Source organism: Oryzias latipes, chromosome 21 (genome assembly GCF_002234675.1).
Source record: "Oryzias latipes chromosome 21, ASM223467v1".
Taxonomy (NCBI): domain Eukaryota; kingdom Metazoa; phylum Chordata; class Actinopteri; order Beloniformes; family Adrianichthyidae; genus Oryzias; species Oryzias latipes.
In genome coordinates, this window is record NC_019879.2 from 3,634,445 (window position 1) to 3,647,068 (window position 12,624).

At 47.0% G+C, this 12,624-nt stretch overlaps 1 protein-coding gene across 1 annotated transcript; it reads left to right on the forward strand.

The window, feature by feature from the left end:
* The first annotated feature begins 290 nt into the window (after window positions 1-290).
* Window positions 291-8,878, forward strand: LOC101175275 (serine/threonine-protein kinase SIK2-like). Its single transcript, XM_011489220.3, has 14 exons — window positions 291-573; window positions 915-1,116; window positions 1,206-1,322; window positions 3,403-3,466; window positions 3,554-3,715; window positions 4,299-4,423; window positions 4,510-4,633; window positions 4,706-4,926; window positions 5,040-5,189; window positions 5,274-5,381; window positions 5,475-5,700; window positions 5,785-6,039; window positions 6,124-6,313; window positions 6,393-8,878. Exons 2-14 carry the CDS (start codon window positions 964-966, stop codon window positions 6,865-6,867), a joined length of 2,370 nt encoding a protein of 789 aa, XP_011487522.3. The 5' UTR covers window positions 291-573; window positions 915-963; the 3' UTR covers window positions 6,868-8,878.
* The last annotated feature ends 3,746 nt before the right edge of the window (window positions 8,879-12,624 follow it).

Below are 12,624 nucleotides of genomic sequence, written 5' to 3' on the forward strand. Positions count from 1 at the left end.
TCTACAGTCTGAGGGCCACTGGATGCTTTCTGTTTCTCTTCCTGCCTGCAGAAGTGGCGCGCGCGCAGCAGTGAGCGCGAGGCAGCCCCGCGAGCACCAGCCCGGTAGAGGGAAACATCACGTGGTGACACATCTCTACGACTGACGTCACCGTCCCCATCTCCAAGCAACCCCTCCATCAGCACTCGCGTCACCGTGCGCTCGAGCCGAGCTGTTGCCCGGCAACCCCGGCCTCGCGCTCGGGTCCGGCCTTGCCTTGCACCCAGCTCGGAGCTCTGACGCGGGTGTGACGTTAATAAGGTGGGTATCAATTTGTTATGGTGGAGGGAGGGAGAGTGAGGGAGGAGTTCCCCCTGCGAGTGCCGAAGCCCTCTGCTCTGCATTCCGCCAGAGCTCACAGGCGCACCGGTCACAGCTCGGCTCCGGGACGAAAGTCCGCTTTCAGGTCGAGGAAAAAGTGGCCGTTTTCCCCCGCTTTGGTGCGTTTGCGAGTCCCGTTCCCCGGTGGAATGCTTTACTTTTCGTCCTGCAGCTGTCTGAAGAGCGAGAGAAGGCGGTTTATGTCTTTTTAAGGTAAGACCAATGATAGAAATCGCACATTTTTACGTTTTTTTAACAGTAAAATAGAACTATTCCGTTTTTATCGAAGCTTTTATCTTTTTATTGCACTCCAGACTTTCATTTCCTTTACTTTATAGGTTTATATCGTCTTTATGGATACTTTTATTAACAAAAAATAGTTTTTTAAACATTCAGACCAAATACTTTTATTTTGAAATGTCTATTTTTACTAGCCCTTTTGCCAGTATAAAATACAGAAAGCTGGTTTAGAACATATATTTTTAAATTGCTTAACAACTTCACATACTTTTTTAAATGTAATATTAAAAATGCACCTGTGTTTTTGTGTGCAGGAAGAAGCTTTTCTTTGTAAATCACACTGCAGCTGAGCGAGGCTGCACCATGGTGATCATGACAGAAACCAGCGGGGGTTCGCAGCCCAGCCCTGCCCAGCGCAGGCCCCTGCAGGTCGGCTTCTATGAGATCATTCGCACCCTGGGAAAAGGAAACTTTGCGGTGGTGAAGCTGGCCAAACACAAAGTCACCAAAACCCAGGTCCGCAGTCATCCCTGCAGCAGCTGGAGGATGCATTTTATTTACCTTTTTACTTAAATGCTAACTTTCCTTTTTATTTATTTTTTTAGGTGGCAATAAAAATTATTGATAAGACCCGCCTGAGTCCTTCCAACCTGGAAAAGATTTACAGAGAAGTGCAGATCATGAAGCTGCTGAACCACCCACACATCATCAAACTCTACCAGGTGTGTACTTTTTCTTTTTGTTTGCTCTTCCCCGTCGGCGCGCAGACGCGTCACTGCAGACTGTGCGCCGGTGGGTGCAACGCTGTGCACATTTGGTGCATTACAAAAGCCTTACGCAGATGCAGATGTTACTGCAGATGCAGGGCTGCAGCTGGAGGACAGAAGTGAGGGGTCGGTCGCTGTCTAAAGTGCTTTTTCAACCAGCATGTGAGGAGCCGCTGGTTCCCAGGGTATTGCGAATCATAAGTACAGCATTAGTGCAATCCCTTCTGACCTCTGCATGTGTGTGTTATTAAACGAGAGCTGTTCTGGACGCTAATCGCTGGTGCAAACGAGGCTTTTTCTGTTAAGTGTGAGATTGTCAAAATTATCCACACACAAAAAAAATAATAAATGATGGGGGGGGGGACAGTCCAGCCAATGCTGATGGAAGACGGATTGTTAAAATGTTAATCCCAATTAGCACCTGGCAAAGCCGAGTGCAATGTGTCTGTGCGTCACGTGAAGCCGCCCCTCACAAAGCGCCGCTTTGCTCCTAATCAAATTGAAGACTTAGTGGGAAGAATCCGCTTTTTTCCCACTCGGCTGACCTTGCGGGCACTCCGGCACGCGTCTGGCAACAAGCTGACGCCCACACAAACATACAAACAAACAAACACACAGCGCCCTTCCTATTGGCCCCTTTTCTCTCTTATTGTCTGGGCTTTTCCGCCCCTTTGTTTGTGGCGTTCCTTCCTGTTCTGCTCCGCCGAGCGGAGCATACCGTAACTCTTCAGCAATGATACTGATTCTGTAGTGGCACCAGTCATATTTAAACTGAAGGGAATCCGATGGAATTGCGGTGATAAATGTGCAAAAGTGTAGTTTTAACAAATTTATAGTGAAATAAATAACAAACTTTTATTTTGGATAAACATTTCCTTCAGCTGCACAGCCTCGTTGCTGCATTTCACCTCACTGCCCGGATGTTTTGTGCATTAAAAACACTCCCATCCTCTTTGGATCTATTGTCAAAGTTTTCCCAGTGATCTTATCATTAGGAATTATACTGTCAAAATCCAAAAACCTGTGCGGTTTCCTTGGACTTAGTTTCTGCGGAGCGGCAGTAATCCGCCTCCGGGTTTCGGCTCCATCTGCCCCCAGAGCTGCCAACGGGCGGCATCAGCCCGGTGGCAGGGTCACAACCTCTTACTGCCCGTTTCCTCCCTGAGGTCGCCTGGGGTCACGCCCGTCAGCTGAAGAGCGTTTGATCTTCCTTTACTCCAGAACTGAATTGTGGTACAAATGGATTGAGAAGATCTTATGATAGGGTCAGAGGCGGGCTGGACGTCTTGTCCTCCCTGAAAGCTGAACTCCAGCTTCAGGAGGCCCGGCGGCTTCAAGCCGTGACGTTAGCGGAGAGTCGCTCTACCCCACAGACTGTGAGAAAAACTCTTTAGAATGTTCTCTGTTTTCTTTTTTTTTATCTAAAAGGCCTACAGGCAAAACAAACACAAACAGCTTCTCATTCAGTTCAGCTCTGGCCTGAAGTTTTATCCTCAAAGATCTTTGTCAGGAAATGAAAACTGTTGCAATGTTACCGACACATCTCCAGGGAAACTCAGCCCTTCTGAAGCCTCAAGACTTCAACGAAAAACTTTGTTTTTAACATGTTCTTGTGACATTTTTCCTAACAATGGAGGACAAAAATTGATCTTTAAATTGCATTTCTGAGGATTTCTTTACTCGAATTACTGTAAATCAGGAGCAGAGGGAAAAAAATGCTGTTTCCTATTTGTGACGTAGAAAATACGCTTGGCAGAAACTCTTCAGAAACTATGTCCCAGAAAATCAAACAGGGTTTTTGATTTGGGCTAAAAAAGACAATCATTTTGAATCATGACGTGCATTAAGAGGTTTAGGGGAATTATGAAACAACACCACACTAAACGGAAAGTCTGGATGGAACAAGGGTATTTATAAAAACACGACGGAAAAGCTGTCCCATGTCTTCAACATGTGCGTTCTCACCCCCCCAGCTGAGTCAGCAGGTCTAAACTTCCCCTTTTTTTTTTTTTTTTTGCTCTTCTTGTTATTTTAGGTCATGGAGACCAAAGACATGCTGTACATTGTGACGGAATATGCAAAGAACGGAGAGATGTTTGGTGAGTGACCGTGGAATGTTTGTCCGGATGGGAACCCCCCCTCTCCCCCGCCCCCTCCTAAGCTAACCCGCGCTCTCCCCACCTCAGACTACCTGACCTCAAACGGCCGCATGAGCGAAGATGAAGCTCGGACGAAGTTCTGGCAGATTCTGACAGCGGTGGACTACTGCCATCGGCACCACATCGTCCACCGCGACCTGAAGACGGAGAACCTGCTGCTGGATGGCAACATGAACATCAAGCTGGCTGGTAGGTCGTTCTCCCCTGAAAACAGCGGCGCCGGAGAACAGGCTCTACTTTAGTCAACATTGTTCTTCTGCTGGCTAATTAAATTCCAGGATTTCCCAAATTGCTGCCATGGGTAATCGCAAACGGCACCAAACTGGAAGCCTCCCAGTCATCAGAGCAGGAAACAACTCTTTTACATTACCGCTCTTTCGACTGTTGAGGCATCCGAATGAGGGAAAGAAAACAACAGAAAAGGCGCATTAACCCTTGTGCTATCTTAGATGACCCCCCCCCCCTTATATTGACGTGTTCTCCCTACCATGACAAAGGTGGATAAAGGTGGAAAGATTTCATGTAATCCATGGACACCAGTGAAGATCACAAATCATTGAAGAAAAAAGGTTCAGAGCACTGTCTAGTGGGTCTAGATGACCCAACTCCCAACGTTAAAGTGCCTAGGATAGCACAAGGGTTACGCGAGACAAAAGAGTCAGAGATCAGACGTTATTACCTGCGTTCACAGTAACTCTAGAGCTTTTTTAGTGCGGAAAATACGTCACGGTCATTGGCATGAAATGAAGTCGAGTGTGTCTCTGTGTGGCAGACTTTGGATTTGGAAACTTCTACAACGCGGGGGAGCCTCTGTCCACGTGGTGTGGCAGCCCGCCTTACGCCGCGCCCGAAGTCTTCGAGGGGAAAGAGTATGAGGGACCTCAGCTGGACATCTGGGTAAAAGCAGATCACATCCAGAGAAAATACCAACGGACGAGCTCATGTGTTTGTGGCTAACCGTCGTCCCGCTTTGGTCCTTTCAGAGCCTCGGTGTGGTGCTTTACGTTCTGGTCTGCGGCTCTCTTCCGTTTGACGGCCCGAGCCTTCCCGCACTCAGGCAGAGAGTCACAGAGGGGCGTTTCAGGATTCCCTTCTTCATGTCTCAAGGTAACTATTGTCTTCACAAAGACACACGGCTGGGTTTGAACCCGAGGCTCATTAGCGGCTTCCGACTTTCAGACTGTGAAAACCTGATCCGGAAAATGCTGGTGGTGGACCCCGCCCGCAGAATCTCCGTGGCGCAGATCAAGCAGCACCGCTGGATGCTGGCGGACCCCGCCGCCGCCCACCAGACCCTCTGCCACTCCCTGACAGATTATAACTCCAACCTGGGGGACTACAGCGAGCCTGTGCTGGGCATCATGAACACGCTGGGCATTGACCGCCAGAGGACCATCGAGGTAGGCGGGGCTTGTGTAGGAAAACGGGTGGATGTATTCTGGCTCGGAATATTAACTGTGTGAAGTCCTGGAGATTCCCTCTGACGTTATGGATCTTTTGTCCTTGTTGGCAGTCCCTGCAGAGCAGCAGCTACAACCACTTCTCTGCGATCTATTATCTGCTGCTGGAGAGGGTCAGGGAGCATCGGGCGCAGCAGCTGAGCCGGCAGTGCGGGAGCTGGAGCCAGAGGCCGCGGAGCACCTCAGACTCCTCTGGGACAGAGGTCAGACCTCCGTCGGCGCCCTCAGACCTGCACTCCATCTTCACGGAGTGCCCTGTTTGAAGCCCGGACTGTTTTCCTTTTTAGGGGATCATGGAGATCTCAGACAGCTTCAGGAGCACGCCGTTCCCCGCCAAGAGCGCTCCTTCTGCTGCGTACTCCGAGGTGGAGTGTGACCAAGGAGGATTATTCCAGGTATTAGACTAATCCCACAGCTAACAATTTCTGTCTACGAACAGGGAAACACGTTTTCCTTGCGGTCTAAACTTTTTTTTTGCCTTTCCTCAGCGGGTGGTGTTCCCGGTGGAGGCCAGTTTGAACAGACTGCTCTGGAACCGCTCCATTTCCCCCAACAGCCTGCTGGAGACCAGCATCAGCGAGGAGGTGCGGCCCCGAGACCTAGTGGAGGAGGAGGCCACGCAAGCCTTCGGGCCCCTCCTCCCGCCCACCACCACGTCCCGCAGGCACACTCTGGCCGAGGTCTCCGCCCGCTTCCACCAGTGCAACCCTCCATGTCCGTTTGTCACAGACGCACCTTTGGGAGAACAGCTGGGAGTTGGGACTAAAAGGAGACGTTTTTCCTTTTCTCCTCCTGCAGGCATCGTGGTGAGTCCCTCCGACGGCGCCTCATCCGACAGCTGCCTGAAGTCCTCCTCCAGCCCCCCTCCCTCCTTACAAGCTGCCATCCGGGAGGTGTCGACGCTTCAGGCCCCCGATACCCGGAATGAAGCCCCGGCACCCACCGGAGCTCCTCTGACTCTGTCCTCCCACCTGCAGCCGCAGGGGCAGAGCAGCCTCCCATCTGCCAGCTTCCAGGAGGGCCGACGAGCTTCGGACACCTCCCTGACACAAGGTAACGGCAACAGGAGACGAAGCGCCTCACCGGCCGCCTCGTCTGGTCGCTCTGATGTGTAACGTTTATTTTCTGCATCTCCAGGACTCAAAGCGTTCCGCCAGCAGCTGAGGAAGAACACGCGCACCAAAGGGCTTCTGGGATTGAACAAGATCAAGGGTTTGACGAGACAAGTCGTTTCCCCTCCTTCCTGTAACCGTGGCAGCCGAGGTTCAATTGGCCCCGCCTTCTCGGAGCATCGCAGCATGCTGGAGGAGGTGCTGCACCAGCAAAGGTGAGGCTTGGATCAAGATTTATTTGACAAGAGGGATTTCATCCAGATGACATGAAATGTGGGATTGTTGTGTTTCCAGGATGCTGCAAATTCAGCACCAACCGCAGCCCCACGTCCAAGCCGCCCCGACGGGACCAACCCCCAATCCCCTCCTTTTCCTGACGCAGCAGAAGTCCCCCTCTCTTCCGTCCACCGCCATGTTTGCGTCCTCCTCCCTGTTCGATGCTCCTGGCCAACACAGCCAGCCCCCCCAGCCGGCATCGGGGGGCCTCCAGCACAGCCCCTGGCACCAAACCCTGGAGACGTCCTTCTCTGGCTCGTCCCTGTCCCCCGTGGCGTCGGCCGCTTACCTCCTAGAGGCCCGTTTGCACATCAGCCAGCAGCCCCGCCCTTACCCGTTCAGCAGCTTCCAGCAGCCGCAATCTGCCCCGCCCCTCGTCCCGTCCAAGACGGTCCTGTGGCCGACGGGTTCCGGCACAGATCCGAACATGCAGGAGCTCGCGGGCCTGACTGGCCAGCAGCAGCAGCTCAGCAGCTGTGTGATGGTGAAGTAAACCATCCGGCGATGCTTATAGGAAAAAACAAAAAAGACTCACGCCCCAGAAGACAACAAGGAAAAGGGGCCAAAGAAGAACTGATGCAAGTGAAAACACACTGAAGTACACACAGCAGTATGTGCACACATAGGTATGTGTTTGAGATCATATAAGCTAATGAAGAAGCAATAACCAAACTCCGGATGATGAACGTCGAGCATCTGGAGGAGCAATAACGGACTAGAAAACTCTGACGGACTCACTTGAATGAAACGAGAGCTGTTGCTGGTGGCTGTCTCTCACAGGTTCTATTGCTGTCTATGTTCATTTTTTTGTGTTTGTTTTTAAAAGCGATAAGCACCCCCACCTCCCACCCCTTTTTTTTTCATTTTTAAGTAGCTCCCAAGTGCTCAAAGTTTCGCTGTACATAAGACCAAAAACAACCTTTGATTTCCTGCTTCCTTCGCCTTTTCACAGACATTTCAGTGTAGCAGCGGAACATGCAGTGTGAGCTTACTGAAGGAGTTTGGATTCAAACTGTGACACTTATGTTTAGTATTTTCTTTTTTTTTTTGCTTTATTTGTAGCTATACACACACAAAAAGCTGCTTTTACCTCAGGCTGCATACAGACAGCCTCCTTCAGGCCAAACTGAGTGAAGGCAGGGTCCACCGGTTGCTAGAAGCACAATAGGTACTCGATCGAACCCTTCTTGGATCTTTTTTCCTCCTCTAGCTTTGTTTTTCCCCTTCATGTTAGCTGCTTTTACTACCTCCTCAGGCAACAAGGTCAACATGTTGAAGGTGTCACCACATCAGTTCAGGACTGAGATGAAAGCTGCGTTTCACGCAGGCAGAACAAAGACTGTTGGGAACTGTGCAATATCTGACATTAGAGAAATTGGGCTTTGACTAGAGGAGGATTTGCCTGAGGGATGTTTTTTCTTCTGGTTTCGTAGTGTTTTCTGATGCAAAAAAACCAAAACAAAGGTACTTTCCGACGTAACCGAGGAAAAAATCACTGTAGACTCAGAGAAAAGGCATCTGACAAATGCTTTCCTTCCTTTAGATTGATCGTTGCTCAATAACTAAGCAGAGGAATTTTGTTTGTTTCTTTTGTTTTTTTACCAAAGAGAAGGGTAACCCGTCAAAGACACTACTGACTTTTTACTTCACATGCTGTCTCAGGATGTAGCGCAGTTTAGCTTGTGAGCTCCTCCGCTTTACGAAAAGGTGGTTTATCTAGCTGTTACTGATAACCATGGCGGTATTTTTTTTTATCATTATTATTATTTTACTATAAACGAGGACGACAGGAAATAAAAAAAGGTCACAACAAAGCAATACCGCTTGCTGGTAGAAGCTAGAAACCGCGTGTCCGTGCAGCAGTTCGGGTGTCAGCATACATAAAGCGATGCAGTCCGCATGCTCATCTTTAGCATGTTATAGGAGCGCAGTATTTTTTGTTGTTGTTTTCGCAAATATGCAGTGTTGCATTTTTTTTTTCTGTCCCCCGAGCGTCTGGCGTTTTAGTGCAGCCACCTCCGACAACCGTGCCTTTATCCGAACAAACGTGTAGTCGGATTTCTCTGCAACTGATTGCAAAAAGTGAGGAAGAAAGAAAAAAAAGAAGGATGGTCAGCGCTACGGCTCGGTCTAATTCCCTATCCTTGTTTTTTTTACCTTGGAGCTTGCTGTGTAAACAGAAGCAAAGTCTGCACTTTATTTATGTTTCTGATGAGAATCGTTGGTTTGTGTTTCCTGTTTCCAAATCACGTCACTGTTGGAACACTAAGACTCTTGATGCAAATATGTACGGTGACCCTTTTGATAAACCTGTCGTGTTTTCTTATTTGTTACTTGACTGTGTTATCATAGACACGTCTTTGTGTGTGTGTGTGTGTGTGTGTGTGTGCGCGCAAATGTGTGTGAGTATGGAGCAGAAAAGGAGGCGGAGAATAGCTGTTTGTTTAAGAAAGATTGTTTATTTATGTGGCTATTTATTTGAATAAAGTTCACTTCCTAAACACTGCTGACTTTTTTTTCTTCTGTTGATTTTAGTTTGCATTTTACTCAAATTTATCCTTTGAAAAAGTGGCAGACACACTTAAAACGTCGCCTTTGTTTTGCTCAAAATTCCCACTCAGAAAATCAAATCAGTAAATTATAAAATTATGAAAAAAAGGCAAATTGCCGATGCTTACATTTTTGCCTAAGTAGGTAGATTTGTTTTTTTGCTCAAACTTGGAAGAAAGTAACCTAAGATTAAAGCCGCAAACGGCGTTGTATGGCGCTACCCCCCCCTCTTCCTACTTGCTACCCATTTTTGAAGTCATCTCACCTTTGCCCCTTCCACCTTAGTCAGAGCTGCATGTAACAAACTCATTTTATCTAAATGGCAGCTTCACTGTTTGTTTTATCTCCATAGCAACCATTTCCTTTTTTGGTCGCCTGGGGTTATCGAACATGTTAATAACATTTGCAGAAGAATTGGAAAAAGTAAATTTCCTTGGCAACGCAGGTTTTTTTGTTAACCACGCCCACATTCCTTATATGTTAATATTGTATGACCCAACAACTCATGTTATACATTTTATGCAACATTTAAGGGGAACGTCACTTTTGCGAGCTCGCCACGATAATAACCCTGTTCAAAGTTTACAATCCAACTAAATCTAACATTTTTTCCCAAGTAGCTTTCCAATGACGCTCAAGCAGTTAGGAAGCTATTGATGGGGGGGGGGGGGGGGGGGGGGGGTCAAGTTGCATTTTCTCACGTGGTCAAAGGTCATCGAAACTTTGGTTGTGGTTGTATACTTAACCTGGTGAGTTTGGCAGCTTGAAAGAATTGCAAAAATAAAAAAATGGTTCTTTCTGTCCGGGACTGCTATGCTGTTAAAAAACGAACAAGAAAACGTTCTCCACACTTAATTGGGTTGTAAGTTGATCTGTTTTAAGGAACTGATTAAAATTGCAAAATTTAAAATCACAGGAAAAGGAATTAGTTGTATCCCTACTTTGTCCTCTTCAATATCAAGGCACCATGTTGACGCAACAGCCACCTGTAGTAAAGCTAACGAGGAAGATGATGACGCACCGGGCCCGATGACCCTTCCTTCAGCGGACAGGATTCTGACGTTTGGCACAGAGGGACGTGTGACTCAAATGACGCCACTGCAGCAGAATCCAGGCTGTCCGCGGGCCAAGTGTACTCCGCCGCACCCATTCCACCCTTTCTGCTCGCTGATTATCTCCAGCTTGATAAGATTGAGAGAACGTCTGCAGAAACAGCTCGGCTTCTGCTGCTGCTGCACGAGCTTCTCAGTCACACCAGTGGCTCCTTGCGTTCTCAGACGCAGCAGATGTTTTTTTGCAGCCAGAGCTGGTTTTCGCGGAACTCACTTTCCCAGCTGCCATGAACGTATCGGCATGCTGTGTGACCTGGATCTTGTTTCAACTGGCAGCAGGCTCCCCGAGGAACAACATAAGGCGGCACACTGCCGGCCTCATGTACGACATCCGTTGCAGTGTTGGCATGCACTTCCACACATCATGCAACGCAATTAATACCAGCAAGAGCAAAGGTCAAACGAGCAGAGACCGCTGTCATCCGAGGTTACGAAGTTTCAACCGCCTTCAGGTTTACATCTAAACATATTTTGATGAGTATTTTAATGTCATTTTAACTATAAACTGAACAGATTATACTTTTTTTATGCTTTGTTCTGTAAACATGTACAATTCAGACAGTGCAGTTGTTGTTGATATTTATTTATGTCATTCATTATAATTGACCCATATAACTCATTCCCTGTGCACCATCCTAATTCTTTTACAGTTACACCCAAAAATTAAAATTACAGTAATGGATTGTTACTTCATGCCCTAGATAAATAATACACTATCAGCATTTTCAAAAACATGTGACCAAAAAAAGTAAAGATTTGCTAAAAAAAAATGCAAATGATGGGTAACAACAGTTGTGCTAAATTAGCCAAACAAAAGGCAGCAAAGCCTAAATGTGTTGAAATGATGCTAAACACGCCAAATGTTTGACAAAATGATAAACTAGCTCAAAAACCAAAGCTATGTCAGACTTCCCTCACTACTGCCTAACCCCTGAAAGATTACAAAGTGACCTGGATTTTAGTGCTATTCAAAAATATGTTGGAACCCCTTTTGCCTTCAGAACTGCCTCAGTTCTTGGTGGCATAAATTCAACAAGGTCCTGGAAACATTCTTCAGAGAGTTTGGTCCATGTTGACATGACAGAATCACACAGTTGCTGCAGATTTGTCGGCTGCACATCCATGATGTTGATCTCCCGTTCCACCACATCCCAAAGGTGATCTATTGGATTAAGATCTGGTGACTGTGGAGGCAGTATGAGTCCAGTGAACTCATTGTCATGTTCCAGAAACCAGTCTGAGATGATTCCAGCTTTATGACATGGCGCCTTATCCTGCTGGAAGTAGCCATCAGAAGATGGTACTGTGGTCACAAAGGGATGGACATGGTCAGCAATTATACTCAGGTAGGCTGTGGCAATGGAACCATGCTCAAAGGGTACTGCCAAGAAAACATTCCCCAAACCATGACACCACCACCACCAGCCTGAACCGTTAAATACAAGGCAGGATGGATCCATGCTTTCATGTTGTTCTGACCGTACCATCTGGCAGCAGTAATGGAGACTCATCAGACTAGGCTATGTTTTTCCAATATTCCATCATCCAGTTTTGGTGATTCTGTGTGATTCTGGAAACATATCCTGGAAATATCTGGAAACATAGCCTATTAAATTATAAAAAAGCTCTGCGTAGAGCTAGAAGCCAGTACTATTCAACCTTAATATCAGAGAATGGAAACAACCCAAGATTTCTTTTTAGCACTATTGCTAAATTAACTCGCAGTCAGAGCTCAGTAGAACCACATGTTCCTGTTTCTCTCAGCTCTGATGATTTTCTTACATTTTTCAATAGTAAAATCTCAAATATTAGACATAAGTTAAATCAAGTTATTCCTACTATCAGCCCAGAACAGGCTGAAGCGGTAAAAATGGAGGCATCCATAGAAACCTCTGTAACATTAGACTGCTTCACTGCTGTGGATCAAGCGGAAATAACATCAATTATTACGTCCTCCAAATCCTCAACGTGTCTGTTAGACCCAATTCCCACTAGACTTTTTAAAGAAACTTTTCCCCTAATTAATGATCCCATATAAACAATGATAAATGCCTCTCTGGAAACGGGTTACGTTCCACAGTCTTTTAAATATGCAGTTGTTAAACCTCTTCTGAAAAAGCCCAGTTTGGATCCTAGCATCTTGGCCAACTATAGACCAATATCAAACCTCCCCTTTATTTCTAAAATCCTAGAAAGAGTTGTAGTTAAGCAGCTTTACTGCCACCTACAGGACAACAGCCACTTTGAAGACTTTCAGTCGGAGTTTAGACCTCACCACAGTACGGAAACTGCACTAGTTAGAGTCTCTAATGACTTGTTATTGGCCTCAGAAAAGGGACTACTTTCTATTCTGGTCCTGTTGGACCTCAGTGCTGCCTTTGACACTATCGACCACAGTATTTTACTCCATAGATTAGAGCAGGACATAGGGATCAGAGGATCTGCTTTCCAGTGGTTTAAATCCTATCTGTCCGATAGGTATCAGTTCGTTAATGTAAATGGACAGTCCTCTCAGTGCACTCGAGTCAACTATGGAGTCCCACAGGGCTCAGTCTTGGGACCGATCCTGTTTACGCTTTATATGCTAC

Excerpts from the sequence above, each read along its gene's own strand:
- LOC101175275 (XM_011489220.3), top strand. The coding sequence starts at position 964 with ATGGTGATCATGACAGAAACCAGCGGGGGTTCGCAGCCCAGCCCTGCC. Across the intron at positions 4,424-4,509 it reads GACCTCAGCTGGACATCTGG|AGCCTCGGTGTGGTGCTTTA; the intron begins GTAAAAGCAGAT and ends TGGTCCTTTCAG. Across the intron at positions 6,040-6,123 it reads GGACACCTCCCTGACACAAG|GACTCAAAGCGTTCCGCCAG; the intron begins GTAACGGCAACA and ends CTGCATCTCCAG.